Genomic DNA, 14,435 nt, shown 5'->3' with positions numbered 1-14,435 from the left:
AAAATCCAACATCCATTCATTATTTTTAGAAAGGTTCAGCATTAGGGATAAAAGGAAACTTCTTCAACCTGATAAAGGACATCTAGAAAACTACACACCGCTAGTACCATCCTTAATGAAGAAAGACTGGAACTACTGTTTTGTTCCTATTATCTTGTTCCTGTCATCAAGAACAAGGTGAAGATGTCTGCTCTCACCATCCCTATTCAACGTCATACTGAAAGTCCTGGATAGCACACCAAGGTAAGAAAAAGATAATAAAAGGCACACAGATTGTAAAGGAAGATATAAAACTGTATCTATTCACAGCTGACTTGATTGGCTATATAGAATATCCCAGAGAATCTTTTTAAAAAAATAAAACAGGTGACTGTAACAAGGTCATAGAATACAAGGTCAATGTACCAAGTTCAACTGCAACTGTATTTCTGTATACTAACAATGAACATGTAAACTGAAATTTTTTAAAAATCTGGTACTGTTTATAATAGTACCAAAAAAATACTTAAGTACAAGTCTAACAAAATATGTACAAGCTCTGATTGCTAAAAATTAACAATATTTATGAAAGAAATCCTATACAATTGGAAAGACATACCGTGTTCATGAACTGGAATATTCATTATTGTTAAGATGTCAATTCTCCCAGACAGATTTATAGACTGTAACATAATCCCAAGAAAATTCCAGTATGTTTAAAAAAAAAATAATAGACAAGCTAATCCTAAAATTTACATGGAAGAGCAAAGTAACTATAATGTGGAAAAGCAAAAGACCTGGATGGCCAACACAACACTGAAGAAGAACAAAGTTGAAAGGACTATGCTACCTGATTTCAACTTACTTCAGACAAAATGAATCTCGGGAATTAAACGTAATAGTCACAACTCTTCAGGTACCATCTAATGTAACCTCGAGCTATATAAACAAAAAACTAACGAGAATGAATGAACTATAACTATATACTCAAACATGCTCTTGAGCAAAAGAAGCCAGATATAAAAGAGTACATAGAACGGCTGTAACTAATCTAACGTGTTAAGTCAGAACAGTGATCATCCCTATGGGGAAAGGAGTCAGTGACTGGAAACAGGCAATGAGAGGGGCTTCTAGAGTACTGTTTATTCTTCTGGGTAAGTTCAGTTTGTGAAAATTCATCAAGTTATACATTTACGATGTATGTATTATATACTATATAAGAAAGTTTTTTTAAAAAAATACGTATTTATAATCAGGAAATAAAACAAAAAGATTCGTTAGAACTTTAAAAAAGAAAATAATCATTGTCCCTAATGACATTTTGTGAGTGAGCACTCTTTTGCACAAACACCTTGCTGCTTCAGCTAAGGTCATGAAGAAAGGCCTCTCTGAGGAACTCACTTTTAAGTTAAGACCTAAATGACAAGAGGGAAGCAGTCACTTACGGATCTAGGAAAGTGTTCCCCAGGCAGAAGGCAGAGTGAGTGCCAAGGTCCTAAGATGGGAACCAGTTTAGCATATTCAATGGATAGCATGCCATTGTGGCTGGAACTTGGAGAAGGAGCAGAAAATGGAGGGAAATGAAGTCAGGCAGGTAAGCAGAAGCATTCTATAAAAAGCTCAGTCTCGGGGTTTTTTGCTGGTACTCCTCATTCCACTCACTTCTGAGGTGGGAGGGATCAGGACTTTATCTGCAGTCTCTCCCTTAATAATCATATATATACATAACATACACACAGTTATTTATGTATACGCTGGCAACTCCAAATGTGTAAGTGCAGCCCATACCTCTACCCTGGACTCCAGGCTCCACTATTCAACCGCCTACTTAACGACTCTACCTGCATGTCTACTCCTAGTAAGTATCTCACACCAAGCATGACCAAAACTTGCTCCTCCTACAATTTTCCCATCTCAGTAAATGGCACATCCATCAGTCCGGCTGCCTTAGGACAAAACCCTTAAGAGTCAAGCTTGTCTCTGTTCTCTCTCTCACATCCCATATGCAAATTACAAGTTCTACCAGTTCTACCTGAAAAATACATCCAAAATCTGACTACTTTTTGCACCTCCACTCTTACCACCACAGTACCATACTGTCTCACTAGATTACTGCCCCACCCTCCTTTGTCCTCTCCCTGAGGATGTCTTTGCCTCCTCCGCTCTAAGTCGATTCTCAACACAGCAGTCAGTGGTCATTTTATAACTGGTCAGATCCTGTCACTAAAACCCACCAAGACTGTCAACCTGACTCTTAATAAAAGCCACAATTTTAGTCTGAAAGGCCAGAAATAACCAGACCCTCCATTTCCTTCCTGATCTCACCTCCTGTTCTTTCCTTCCTCACCATTCCAGCCACTGGGCCTCCCTGTTGTTCCTCAAACACAAGAGGTATGCTTCTGCCTCAAAGCCTTCACATTTGCTGACCCTTTGCTTAGAGACCTCTTCCCCAAATATCTGCATGGCTCACTCTCTCACCAACTACAGGTCATTGCTCAAATGTCACATTTTTTCTGAGATCATCCCTGACACTCTATTTAAATTTACAAATTCTCACCTCCTACTTATTTTACACCTCTTTTTGTGTCTTGTCTGTCTCATCCTATCAGAATATAAGCTCTAGGAAGGCAGAAGTTTGTATCTCTACCCTGCCATTCCCCAGTATCTACTCAATGTCTAACACATAGTAGATGTTCAATTAATACCTCCTGCTAAATAAATGAACTTAATGGGATCGTACAATCCAGCTAAAGCAAGCTGGATCTCACTCAGACTCAATTCAGGAAGAAGAATGTTTTATGCTTTAGAATGATCACTCTGGCTGCTATTGAGAAGGAACTTTAGAAGAAAAGAATGGACACAGTGAGCAATTACATAGCTATCATCCGCTAGAAAGATCACAGTGGCTCTGACAAGCACTGTAGCAGTAGAAATGGTAAAATACAAAACCTAAAAGGCTACTAATTAACTAAACAAATAGGCAGGGGAGAGATGATAAAATGCTTAAAGCCCAGTAGCAAGAGGGCGGATGATATATTTCAGTAACTAAAAGACAACCAGTACACTTGCCTTGCAGAGAGACCAAGGAATAAAGTGGTTTAAAGATGAAGACTATAAAGCAATAGTCAGACCGTGCAGATTCTTGCTGGCAATGTTAAAGACTTCGATACCTATGCTAAGAGCAATACAAAACCAATAAATTACTTTATATGAATCAGGTGGCATGACTACACCTGTGTTTTTGTTTTTTTTTTTGTTTTTTTTTTTTTGTGGTACGCGGGCCTCTCACTGTTGTGGCCTTTCCCGTTGCGGAGCAACAGGCTCCGGATGCGCAGGCTCAGCGGCCATGGCTCACGGGCCCAGCCGCTCCGCGGCATGTGGGATCTTCCCGGACCGGGGCACGAACCCGTGTTCCCTGCATCGGCAGGCGGACTCTCAACCACTACGCCACCAGGGAAGCCCTACACCTGTGTTTTTAAAAGATCCCTCTTGGCTTGAGTGTGGGAGAATAGGTCGGAAGAAGGCAAGAGTGGATGCAAGAATAATCATTAAGAGGCCGAAAGAGGAGTCTAAGTAGAAGATGACAGCCTGGGGAGGTGACAGTAGAAAAAGAAAGAAGTAGAATTATTTGAAAATTATTTAGGAGATAAGATTTACAGAATTTGGTGATGAAATGAATAAAGGAGAAGGTGACAAAAACAATTCATATGTTTCTGGCTTGCATCACTGAAGGCACCTAGAGAAAAAACACTGATGCTGGAAGAGACAGGCCGCCCGGGCTCCTAAACATCCCTACACATTCTTGCAGGATGTACCAAGAAGGCAAGGCCCTGGCTGCTTTTTACCCAGGCCATTTCTCAGGGCTGTGTTTGCAGCAAGCCACCGTGAGGGATGCAGTAGTGTCTCCCCAGGGGAAAAAAAGCATGCCTATTTCTGCTTATTATAAAAACAGTCAGTTCCCCAAAGCTCAGAGCTCCTTTCCTATATCGCAACCCTCTGTACGTGCAGGAGGCCATGACAGGCCCTTCGCCAAGTATCATCAAAGATGCAGCACTGCACTGAGGAACTTCAGGGGCAATGTGATAAAGTATTTGCAAATTTTACACGCACATGCTCTTTCACAAAGCAACTTTACCTCCAGTAACCTATCTTACAAAATATACAAAATAGTCATACATGTGCCTGAAAACATAGATGTGTTAATTGCAGCCATATTTGTAATAGCCCAAATTAGGAAAAAAGTCCGTGTTCACTCACCGGAAATCAGTTAACTATTGTTCATCAATTGGAAATCAGTTAACCATGCAGCATTTATATTACAAAATCTTATGTAGCCGTGATACATGTCAATTAACATGCAAACATCCTCAAGACACTTTAAGTGTAGCACAACCCTATTTACCTTTTAAAAATTCTATTGTGTTTATGTCCAAATGTTTTCATAAATTCATAAAAGAAAGACTAGGAAGGTTAAACAATGGAAACAGTACCTCTGAAAAAGATGTTGTGTTTTTTGGTTGGGGATAAAGGGTGAAGGGGCGACTTTCACACTTTACACACTTTTATATTGCTTAATCAGTTACTAAGAGAATGTTCTCTTACATTTCTTAAGTAAATTAAACAAATAGAAAATAAAACTTGCATGAAGTTATATACCTAATTGGTGACAGAGCTGGCATCTGAATTCATGTTTCCACTAAGTAAACATTCAAAAGTCTCACTAAGTACACACTATATGTGATATTGTGATTTACAAGAAATATATATTTGGTCTTTGTCCACTGTCCCAGGCACATAGTTCCTAAAACCCTTGTAATTTCCCGTATGAACCACAGGGGCATCTTTTGTTATATTTAGTTGTGTTCCCAGTTCCCAAAATAGCTCCAATGAAAAAGGTGAAATGGGTGTCTTTTATTATTCATAACAAGCCCCATTTCAACCCCACCTGAGTTTATGTTAATGAGGTGACTTTTGGAAAGCCCCTAATGATGGGGGCTTGTTGCCAAGGGAACCAACCTGGATTATAGGGCTAGAACTTTCAGTCCCACCCCCTGACCTCCAGAAAGAGAGGAGGGATTGAGGTTGAGCCAATCACCAATGGCCAATGATTTAATCAATCATACCTATGTAAAGAAGTCTCCATTAAAAAACCCCCAAAACAGGGTTAGAGAGCTTCCAGGTTGATGAACGTGTGAAGCTGCTGGGAGAGCGGCACACCCAGAGGGGGCATGGAAGCCCCTTACCCCTTCAACATACCTAGCCCTATGCATCTCTTCTGTCTGGCTGTTCCTGAGGTATATCCTTTTATAATAAACCAGTAATCTGGTAAGTAAAATGTTTTCCTGAATTCTGTGAGTCACTCTAGCAAATTATTCAAACCTGAGGAGTTGACGGGAGCTTCCAATCTATAGCCAGTTGGTCAGAAGCACAATCCGGACTTGAGACTGGCACCTGGTGGGGTGGGGGGCGGGGGGAGTGGAGGCTGGGTGGGTGGGGCAGTCTTGTGGGACTCTTAACCTGTAAGATCTGACACTATCCCCAAGTGGACAGTGTCAGAACTGAGTAAACTGTAGACACCCAGCTGATGTCACAGAATGGCATGATGTGTGGAAAACCCACACATCTGGTGTCATAAGTGGAACAGTACTGTATGTAACACAGTAGTGTGAGTAGAGGAGACACAATGGAGAAGTGAGCCTTTTTCTACACACATATAGTATAATCTTTGTATGTATTGTATTTTTTCAGACCTACTGATCTTGCCTGTTAACAGATGCTCCAGAAAGAGTCAGCGATGAACTGTACAGTTTTCCCTTTCTGATTCTGGCAGTGATCCCTCTTCAGGTTCTCTTGCTTTGTTTTTGCCTTTAAGCCCATTCACTTTTCTTTAAAAAATATTCCCTTGAAATTCTCTTCTCTCGTCCCACACAGGCAGGCAAAACCCAGGTCGGCCCAGCACAGAGGTGTGCACATAAATCGTGCTCAGAAAACATTGATGAATTGATGAATAAACTATCTGATATCCTCTCTTAAATCCTGACAGGTATTGATACAAGGGAGGTTAGAATTCAATTTAAGGGCTAGAAGAAATCTGGAGGATCACCTGTCCAATTCTCTCATTTTAAATATGAGGCATTAAAGTTAAAAAGGAGAGGAAGGGAGTCTCCTAACTCCCAATTCAGTGCTCTTCTCTCCACACAAACTGGATTATCAAGAGGACATTTCAGGTATAAAAAAGAACACCAGAAAGGCAGGGAAACTAGAAAAAACACCATCACCATGACCACCACCACCTGACAGGATTGACAGTGACTAACAAATAATTTCATATTGCCTGATACTCATTCTCCAAATTAACACAGACTGAATCTCCTATGACCAACTAGGACAACTGAAATATGTTTTATTTGTCTTATTTTTTTAAAAAGAAGGAAAAAGGACATTATTTGAATCATGTTTTTCTCCTGAGAGGTCACTCCTCATTCAAGCTGAAGAGAACTCTGTATAACAGTTTTCTAACATTATGGAATCAAGAGAAAAATTTTAATGAACCAAGTTCTAACACTAAGTTACTTTAAGAAGAAAACCAACAGCCACCGGTACATCTTTCGCCTAAGGACTGGTAACAGCCACTGTGTAGGGAATAAGCATGTCTGACATTACCACAGTGTTATAAAAAATTGTCAAGTGTGCTCTTCCTACAAAGCTTTCATAGTTAAAAGAGACAACGTAATTTTAATTTCATTTTTCTTATTGTTTCTGGGAATACATTTCAACATTTCTCATGTCTTAAAATATTAGCAAAAGAAAAGGAAGTTATGAAATATCATTTTTTGAATTCCTTTTAGATATTCTTTATTCACACAGAACACTTTATTTTATCAGTTTAAAATTATTAATACACAAGAGGATTAATAAACTAAAAGCTCAGATCTTCTCTAAAGTTCAAAATCTCTTTTGCCTATTCTTTCACCTCATGTTTCTTAAGTACAAAAGTCCTATCCTTATAAACAGATCTACCAAGTAAAAGACAGCACTTTAAACAGATAAGAAAAAATGAAACAGTGGATTTTGAAAAACAATTAGCATTTATCTCTGTAGAAATTTCAGAGATATGATCCCTGCCAAGCAAAAGAATTCAGTCAAACTCCACTCCACTCCAAAGAAGCTATCCCTTCCTCCTGGAAATGGAAAAGGAAAGCACTGCACTGAAAAGTCAGTAAATGATAAACCCAGCTGGAAGGAGGAGTGGGTATCCGAATAAGAGCAGACCCCCTGACACCCTTTTACATCCGAACTGAACATCACCTGCTCAGAAGAGTGCTGTTAGGACAGGATCGTGGAAATAAAAACAATCAGAATGAGGATCCATTCACACAGACTTTATGTCTAAATTCAACAAGGTCTTTTCTCTGCAGCGACAAGTAGATTTCAAAACCAAGTCCTTTCCGACATAATCTCGAGACTAGAGAAAAGGTCAAAATGAAATGTTATCAAGATTACTTTTTAAGAAAGACTCAGGATTACAAAGACTTAAAGGTTAATCCTCTGGTAGCCTGTAAAAACTCGTACTTGAGTTTTATAAATTTATTATTAAACATAGCTGATGACATTTTCAATTAAAAACAATGTCAAATTCTGAAGTCCTCAACACTTATAAAACTTCCAAAATGTAGAATTAGGCATTTTAAAGGAAAATTGAGGCTTGTAGGTAGTAACAACACACTGAATCAACTAAAAAATCTAAATCTAAAAAGACGACAAAACTTCAAACTCAGGAGCACATATTTCCTAACTTATAAAGGAGTAAATGCAGAGAGCATATATTTATGTAGTTTACATTGTACACAATAATCTCACTAGTCATCCAGTAATAAATTTACTTAAGAAGATTTTGATTATGCATCTTGTCCTAACTAAACAAGAACCAGTACAGCAAGCACGATTTTAAGTTCTGCATTTTACACAGTATAACTAAGTTAAGACTGTAAAAAGCAAAATCACCACCACTGTTGGAACATAAATCATACTACTAACAGCTACAACAGTTTTTACGGGTGAACGCTTCTAAGCATGATAAATTATCATACTCATTTCATGAAGAAAAATATTGCTCCTTCCTCTACACAGTAAATTTCCTAATGATGACTTTTTAAAAGAATTCTATTCTCTGAATTTAAATATTTCTGAGTACACCACAAAATATCGAGGAACAGACACACACATGTTGCTAAGGAGCTGCTTAGCCAAGTGTTTTTCTTAAAATTTAGTAATAAACTAAAGAAAAGGGAGGCGATTAGAAAATGTGATTTAGCTATCATTAATCTACATCAAAGGATTATAATGATGTACACTGTGTGCCTTTCAAATTATTCTCTATTATAGGTTTCACAGCAGAAGTTGAGAAAACTCTTTGACAAACTAGCCCCTTATTAAAAATCAAAGGAAAGTACTTTGCTACCATCTGTGCAACATTAACACCTTCACTAAAGAGTGATTCTTTTGTAAGTTAAGAAGTATTCGGTTCTATTTAAAACAAAACAGCGACACAGCCATTCAAATGCTCATCTTCATCTATTATAAAAAAGTCATAGCATATATGAAACACTATGTAATTTGCTACAGAAAGACCAGGATCTCTCCCAAACCAGAAAACAGAAGGGAAAGTTGGGATCCTATGAAAACATAATCAAAGCATTTTTTTTAATGTCACCAACACCAACATATGCTTCACAAAACCTAACCAGCACCTGCAAGGTCTGATTTAATATGATAGGGGGCAAGAGAAAATAAAAACTTTTAAATTTAATGCCACTAGTAGAAAGCAGACTACATTTTAAAGAATAAGGTAAAATTATCCATAAATGGTTGTCAGAAAAATTTATGACAGACAACCTCTTCTCTTTAAAGTACACTGAACCAAGAAAAATTTCTTCAAGTATTTAGAAGTTCATTTGAGAAAGTATTACTGTAAATCAAGCTTCTTTATCTCCAGTATACTATATACTATGTCCACCATTTAACAAGTTCTTCCTAATTACCCATCTTAATTATAGTAATTATATATTTTATAGTAAATGAAAGTAACAAGGTTCATTTGGAAGATGAATTGTGAACTACAGGTTTAAAAAAATAAATATAGAAAATGTGGGAGATGTCCAACCATTCCACGTAATTCATCATCTTCAGCACCTGACTATTTAACAGAACCATATGATTTTGGAGCTAGAACTGAGGAATCACTTAATCTAATACCTTTATTTTATAATGATATCATTTTCCAATTTCCTCATTATAAAGAGGATCAACCATTATTCGTCCCCAACTATTAGCTCCCTCTACGCATTCACCTAGTTTGCCTTATACTTTAGTTTTAGAAGTACTTGCTAGATAATAAACTAACATAAAGGTATATATACATGAAATATATTGAATAGATAAACTATAAGGAACCAAGGGATATACCGAAAGAAAACACCTCAAATGCCCTTCAAGGCTAAATTTGTTTTGGGGGACCTTAGGAGGAAAAGTTGATAACAATGCAACTTACAATAAGTAGAAAACACTTTGTACCATGGAAATTACACACCCAGATAGAAAAGTATATGTTTATACTCTAGACTTATTTCATCTTCTCTAAATGTAGCAAAGGAGGATGTCACCATTATAAAATGGATTATTGAAATCAAAACCTAAGAGTTTGTTTTAAAAATTGTTTTAATTAAGTCTAGTCTCTAGGATATGAATTAGTCTTAACACTGCCAATCTTTCTCCAACACAATTCAACAAGTAAAACAAATGCCCACACTTCTAACAAAAGCACCGTGTTAAATGATAAAACAATAAGCAAGAAACTGACAGCATGACCACCCTGCTTAACCTAGGCCCTCAATTTCCTCACCTACAGAATAAAGATCCTAAAATTCTGATTATAGGTTAGGCAATCAGTGAAATTTCAATTCATCTTAAAATAAGTAAACTATTAAAGCCAGCACAGCTAAAGTCTGGTAATGACTAAATGTAATTATTATTCATTATAATAAGGAAAATGAACACAAAGTGGCCTTTGGAAAGTGAATCACCATAATTCTCTCCCCAAACTCCCTCTCCTCTGAGATGAGAAAGACAGCATTCCAAAAGGCCTCAGGTCCCACACAAAAACTTGTTTTCCACTCAGCGATTTTCCTAAATATCTTTTTTAATGATGAAATCTTAAGGCATTTCATATTCCATGGTCCACAAAATATGAAAACCATACTGATAATTCAAACATCACTAACTACAGTAAAATTTCTTGAGGAGTCATCTAATTCTTTGCACCACATGGTACGCAGTACCCCGGCAGGCGATAGCTGACTACAATCAACCCACTGAAGGTTATTCTGCTCCCCCATTATCACCATTAAAAATATCACATTACTTGTTTATGGGTTAAACTATGTCCCTCCCAAAATTCATATATTGAAGTCCTAATCCCATTACCTCAGAACATAACCTTATTTGGAAACAGGGTCATTGCAGATATAATTGGTAAAGATGAGGAAAGTGGGGTTCTATGCAATATGAATGATGTCCCTACAAAAAAGGGAAATTTGACACAAACATGCATACATGCATACCATGTGAACATGAAGACCGCCTTCTACAAGCCAAGGAGAGGCCTGGAACACACACCTCCCTCACAGACCTCAAAGTAACCAAACTCACCTAGCCCTTGATTTAGAACTTTCGCCTTCAGAACTGTGAGACAATAAATGTCTGTTGATAAGCTACCCAGTCTGTGGTACTTGCTTACAGCAGCCCTAGCAAGCTAATATATTACTCTACAGCAACTGAAGAAGAATGAAACATCATGACAGCCACAGACAAAATATAGATAGCACCCAAATTTCAATGCATGGCCAACATTCCTAACAGACCACACATCTTAAAGAATCTGAGGAAAGCCACTTTCACATAGACATGAACCTTTTTTATATTGTACACTTAATTCAAGAGACTCGCTAATCCCCCCCCCGCCCCAAGCCCCAACACTGCTAAAAATGCATGGACTCTTTTTTTTTTTTTTGGTGGTACGTGGGCCTCTCACTGTTGTGGCCTCTCCTGTTGCAGAGCACAGGCTCCGGATGCGCAGGCTCAGCGGCCATAGCTCACGGGCCCAGCCGCTCCGCAGCATGTGGGATCTTCCCAGACCGGGGCACGAACCCGTGTCCCCTGCATCAGCAGGCGGACTCTCAACCACTGTGCCAACAGGGAAGCCCTAAAAATGCATGGACTCTTAATTAACAACTCCTGTTTTAATCAATGGTAAGGGGGTGGGGGGAGGGGTAACAGATCATACACTAATCTGTTTTAAACAGAAAATAAAACACTGTCAGCACTGGCTTTGATAAAGAAGGAAAACATTACAGATGAACTAATAAAACTTTTCCTCACTGTGCTCTTAAAGAGGTGTACTACATATTATTTTTTTAAAGTACTTTTTAAAACATGTGCATATATAATTACATCTGAAAATCAGTAAAACTTTATCACCATAGCACATTTTGTCATGAAAGGATGGAGTCTAATACAAAAATCAGAAAACTAGACGAAGAAAACTTTTCTTAGGTAAACTGCGATTTAAATTCTTCTCAGAAATATGGACCTGGTCAATACGACTCAAAGTAGTTGCCTTATTTCTTTATTTTGCCCAATCAACTTCACCTTTAGTAGCTGACAATAACACATCATGTTGGAAAACTAAGATCAAAAGTTTTCAAAACAGAAATTCAACCATTTTATATGAGCTTTATCAATCATTCATGGCATCCTGCCAGTCAAGAAAAGGTTCTCCCATAAACACAAGCTAAAATGATGGTATCTGGCCAATAAAAAGACAATTTCAATCTGATTATGAAGATTCAAAAACACTTTACTTGCTTTCCACAGCTAATTAGTTCTCAGCGGAAAGCACAATGGGAAAATATATAGTTAATACGTAGAGTGTAAGAACAATTTGAAAAACATTAACCTCCATTTAAATAGAAAAGAAAATGGATATTAGATTTTTGCCCTTTCAAAACTGTGCAAAATTAATCTAACTAATTTGTAGAAAAGTGATACCCAAAAGGTTGTATTCTATCTCGTGAAATAATAGTTAACTGAGTTTAAGGACAAAATCACTATTCCATATATATTATACAGAAATTATTATAACTGTAAAAAGCAGGTAGTATAGGTGGTGAAAAAGTCTCTGGACTGACAATCAGAAGAAACGGCCTCTATTTCTCCTGCTCCTGGTACTAACTGCATGTGTGACTTCAGGCAAGATCATTTAACCTCTCTGGACCCTGGTTTCTCATCTATAAAATAAGGGAGTCAGACCTAATTACCTCTAAGGTATCTGCCACCTCTCAAAATGATTCCTAACACTATAAATCTTAACATCTGAAATATGTCATTCATATTTTACATACTTTATGAAATCAATATGAATTTATCAGTTATTTAACTAAGAGAGACAGTGAAATTTCTCACCTGAAAAATCAGTGTCATGTAGCAAATTTCGAAGCTTACTACAAAGCTGGATCATGCTGTCCAATTGTCTATTTATCTTCACATCTTGTATCCAGGCTGGGGTGTAACACACTGGACATGCGGTTCCAATGCAGTCACTTACACAATTACTTAAAAAGGATCAAAAAATATACAGATATCAATACATTCAGCAGGATCTGAATTGAAAAAAATGAAGTTTGAACTGAAGTAAATGACGCAGAGGCTGTTCTAATAAACAATGGTCAATTATAAAATATTAGTTAAAACAGTGTTTTTGAAAGAGTATGACACTGACACACAAACACACACACACCATATCTAAATCTAAAGTTGCTTATGTAATTTGCTATGTAGAGACTACACTTGGCCAGACAATAGTCTGCATAATTTTTCCCTGCAAATAAATCTATAGTTTCTAAAGAGGGAGAGTACAGAGGGAGATATAAAAAAATATTTAGTACCTAATGCATGTAAGCCATGCATCTCAACCTTTCCTACTCTAAAGCTAACACTGTGCTTCATGGAGATACCTAAAATTACTGCAAAGAAATGGGGAAAGGTGTTTTTTCTTTTATTTTTGTACAAGTGTCTAAAGGCTTTAGTTTTTGAGAAAAGATGTTTGTTTCTTTCAGGTACTTTTATAACCTGTAAACTCAATTAAATTACCTCGGGTTATATGGCCAAGAGTTACAGTCTCATAGTTAGAAAGGTTTTTCCTAACTTTGGGGGTTACAAACCCTTTGTGACTGACGAAGATGTGCACAAGCGTTTGTTCACAATCCCCCCGAAGCCTATCTGTGAATCCTGAAATAAGAAAGCTCTAAATCCACACCTCCCTTAGCTTCACCAGATGGGCTCTAGCAGGACTGGGTAATATAATAGTGGTAAAAGCCAAATCTCCTCCAAACACTACATCCCTTTTCATGTAACCCTCTCGTTTGTAGGGCCAGAGGATTCTTACAATGGAGCCCCCTTCAAAATATGTGACCTGTCTTCTACTCAGCAAAATAAAGAAATCTGCAAAAATGTAAAAGCAGTGCCACTCTTCTATTTTTTCTTTAGTTTGCAAAATAGTTATTTCTCCTTAAAAAGTGTTATTTATGTTATTATGTAATGGGTTTTTTATTGTTATTTTTAAATGAATTAGTATTTTTTAAATGTCTCAGTTTTATATGGGAAATACACACACAAGTAAACAAAATCTCTTTGGGGTCATCAATTTTCAAGAGTGTAAAGTGGTCTGAGACCAAAAAGTTTGGGTCCCCCTGCCACATGACTTAAAGACTTCTTTTTCTTTTAAGACTTACGTCTTAAAGAGAGTTCATGGACTACTTTTATTAGAGATTGGCATGAAAGTATTCTGAAGCTAGCAGAACGTGTCAATAAGATAAAAATCTGTGTTCCCTCCAACCTCCCCTTGACTCCAATGCTTCAGTTGCACTGCGACATATCAAAACCATCTTTTAAAACTGCATGGCAGGAGTTCCCTGGTGGCCTAGTGGTTAGGGTTATGGGCTTTCACTGCCATGGCCTAGGTTCAATCCCTGGTTGGGGAACTGAGATCCCACAAGCCGCACAGCGCAGCCCAAAAAAAAGAAAGAAAAAGAATAAAAACAAAACTTCATGGCATTTACAGCACTGCCCAGCAGCTTTACATATCTCCAAATCTGCCAAGAATGCAAACAGCTACCCTAATTCTTGGCATCATATAATAAAAATGAACCAAACTACACTGAATCAATTCTTTCCTCTGTTCATATACAGATGACCATTTTCTCTTTTAAGATGTTCTCATGCCTCCCTTAATCTTTCATTGGCCATTTTAAGTCACAGACCCCTTTAGAATCCAATTAAATGTATGGAACATACACAAGCTTTACATACAATTTCATTACATACAATTTCAAGTTTGTTAT

At 37.4% G+C, this 14,435-nt stretch overlaps 1 protein-coding gene across 2 annotated transcripts in view; it reads right to left on the bottom strand.

Moving 5' to 3' along the window:
* BARD1 (BRCA1 associated RING domain 1) overlaps positions 1–14,435 on the bottom strand; it is a 73,856-nt gene that overhangs the window by 45,540 nt on the left and 13,881 nt on the right. For both annotated transcript variants that reach the window (XM_024763191.1, XM_024763192.1), the window contains exon 3: positions 12,499–12,647. In XM_024763191.1, coding sequence (XP_024618959.1) covers positions 12,499–12,647 — 149 coding nt within the window. The remainder of the gene's footprint in view (positions 1–12,498; positions 12,648–14,435) is intronic.

This window comes from Neophocaena asiaeorientalis, unplaced genomic scaffold, assembly GCF_003031525.2.
Source record: "Neophocaena asiaeorientalis asiaeorientalis breed wild unplaced genomic scaffold, Neophocaena_asiaeorientalis_V1.1 scaffold86, whole genome shotgun sequence".
NCBI classification, from domain to species: domain Eukaryota; kingdom Metazoa; phylum Chordata; class Mammalia; order Artiodactyla; family Phocoenidae; genus Neophocaena; species Neophocaena asiaeorientalis.
Note: the sequence above shows the minus strand (reverse complement) of the source record. Positions and strands in the feature narration are given on the sequence as shown.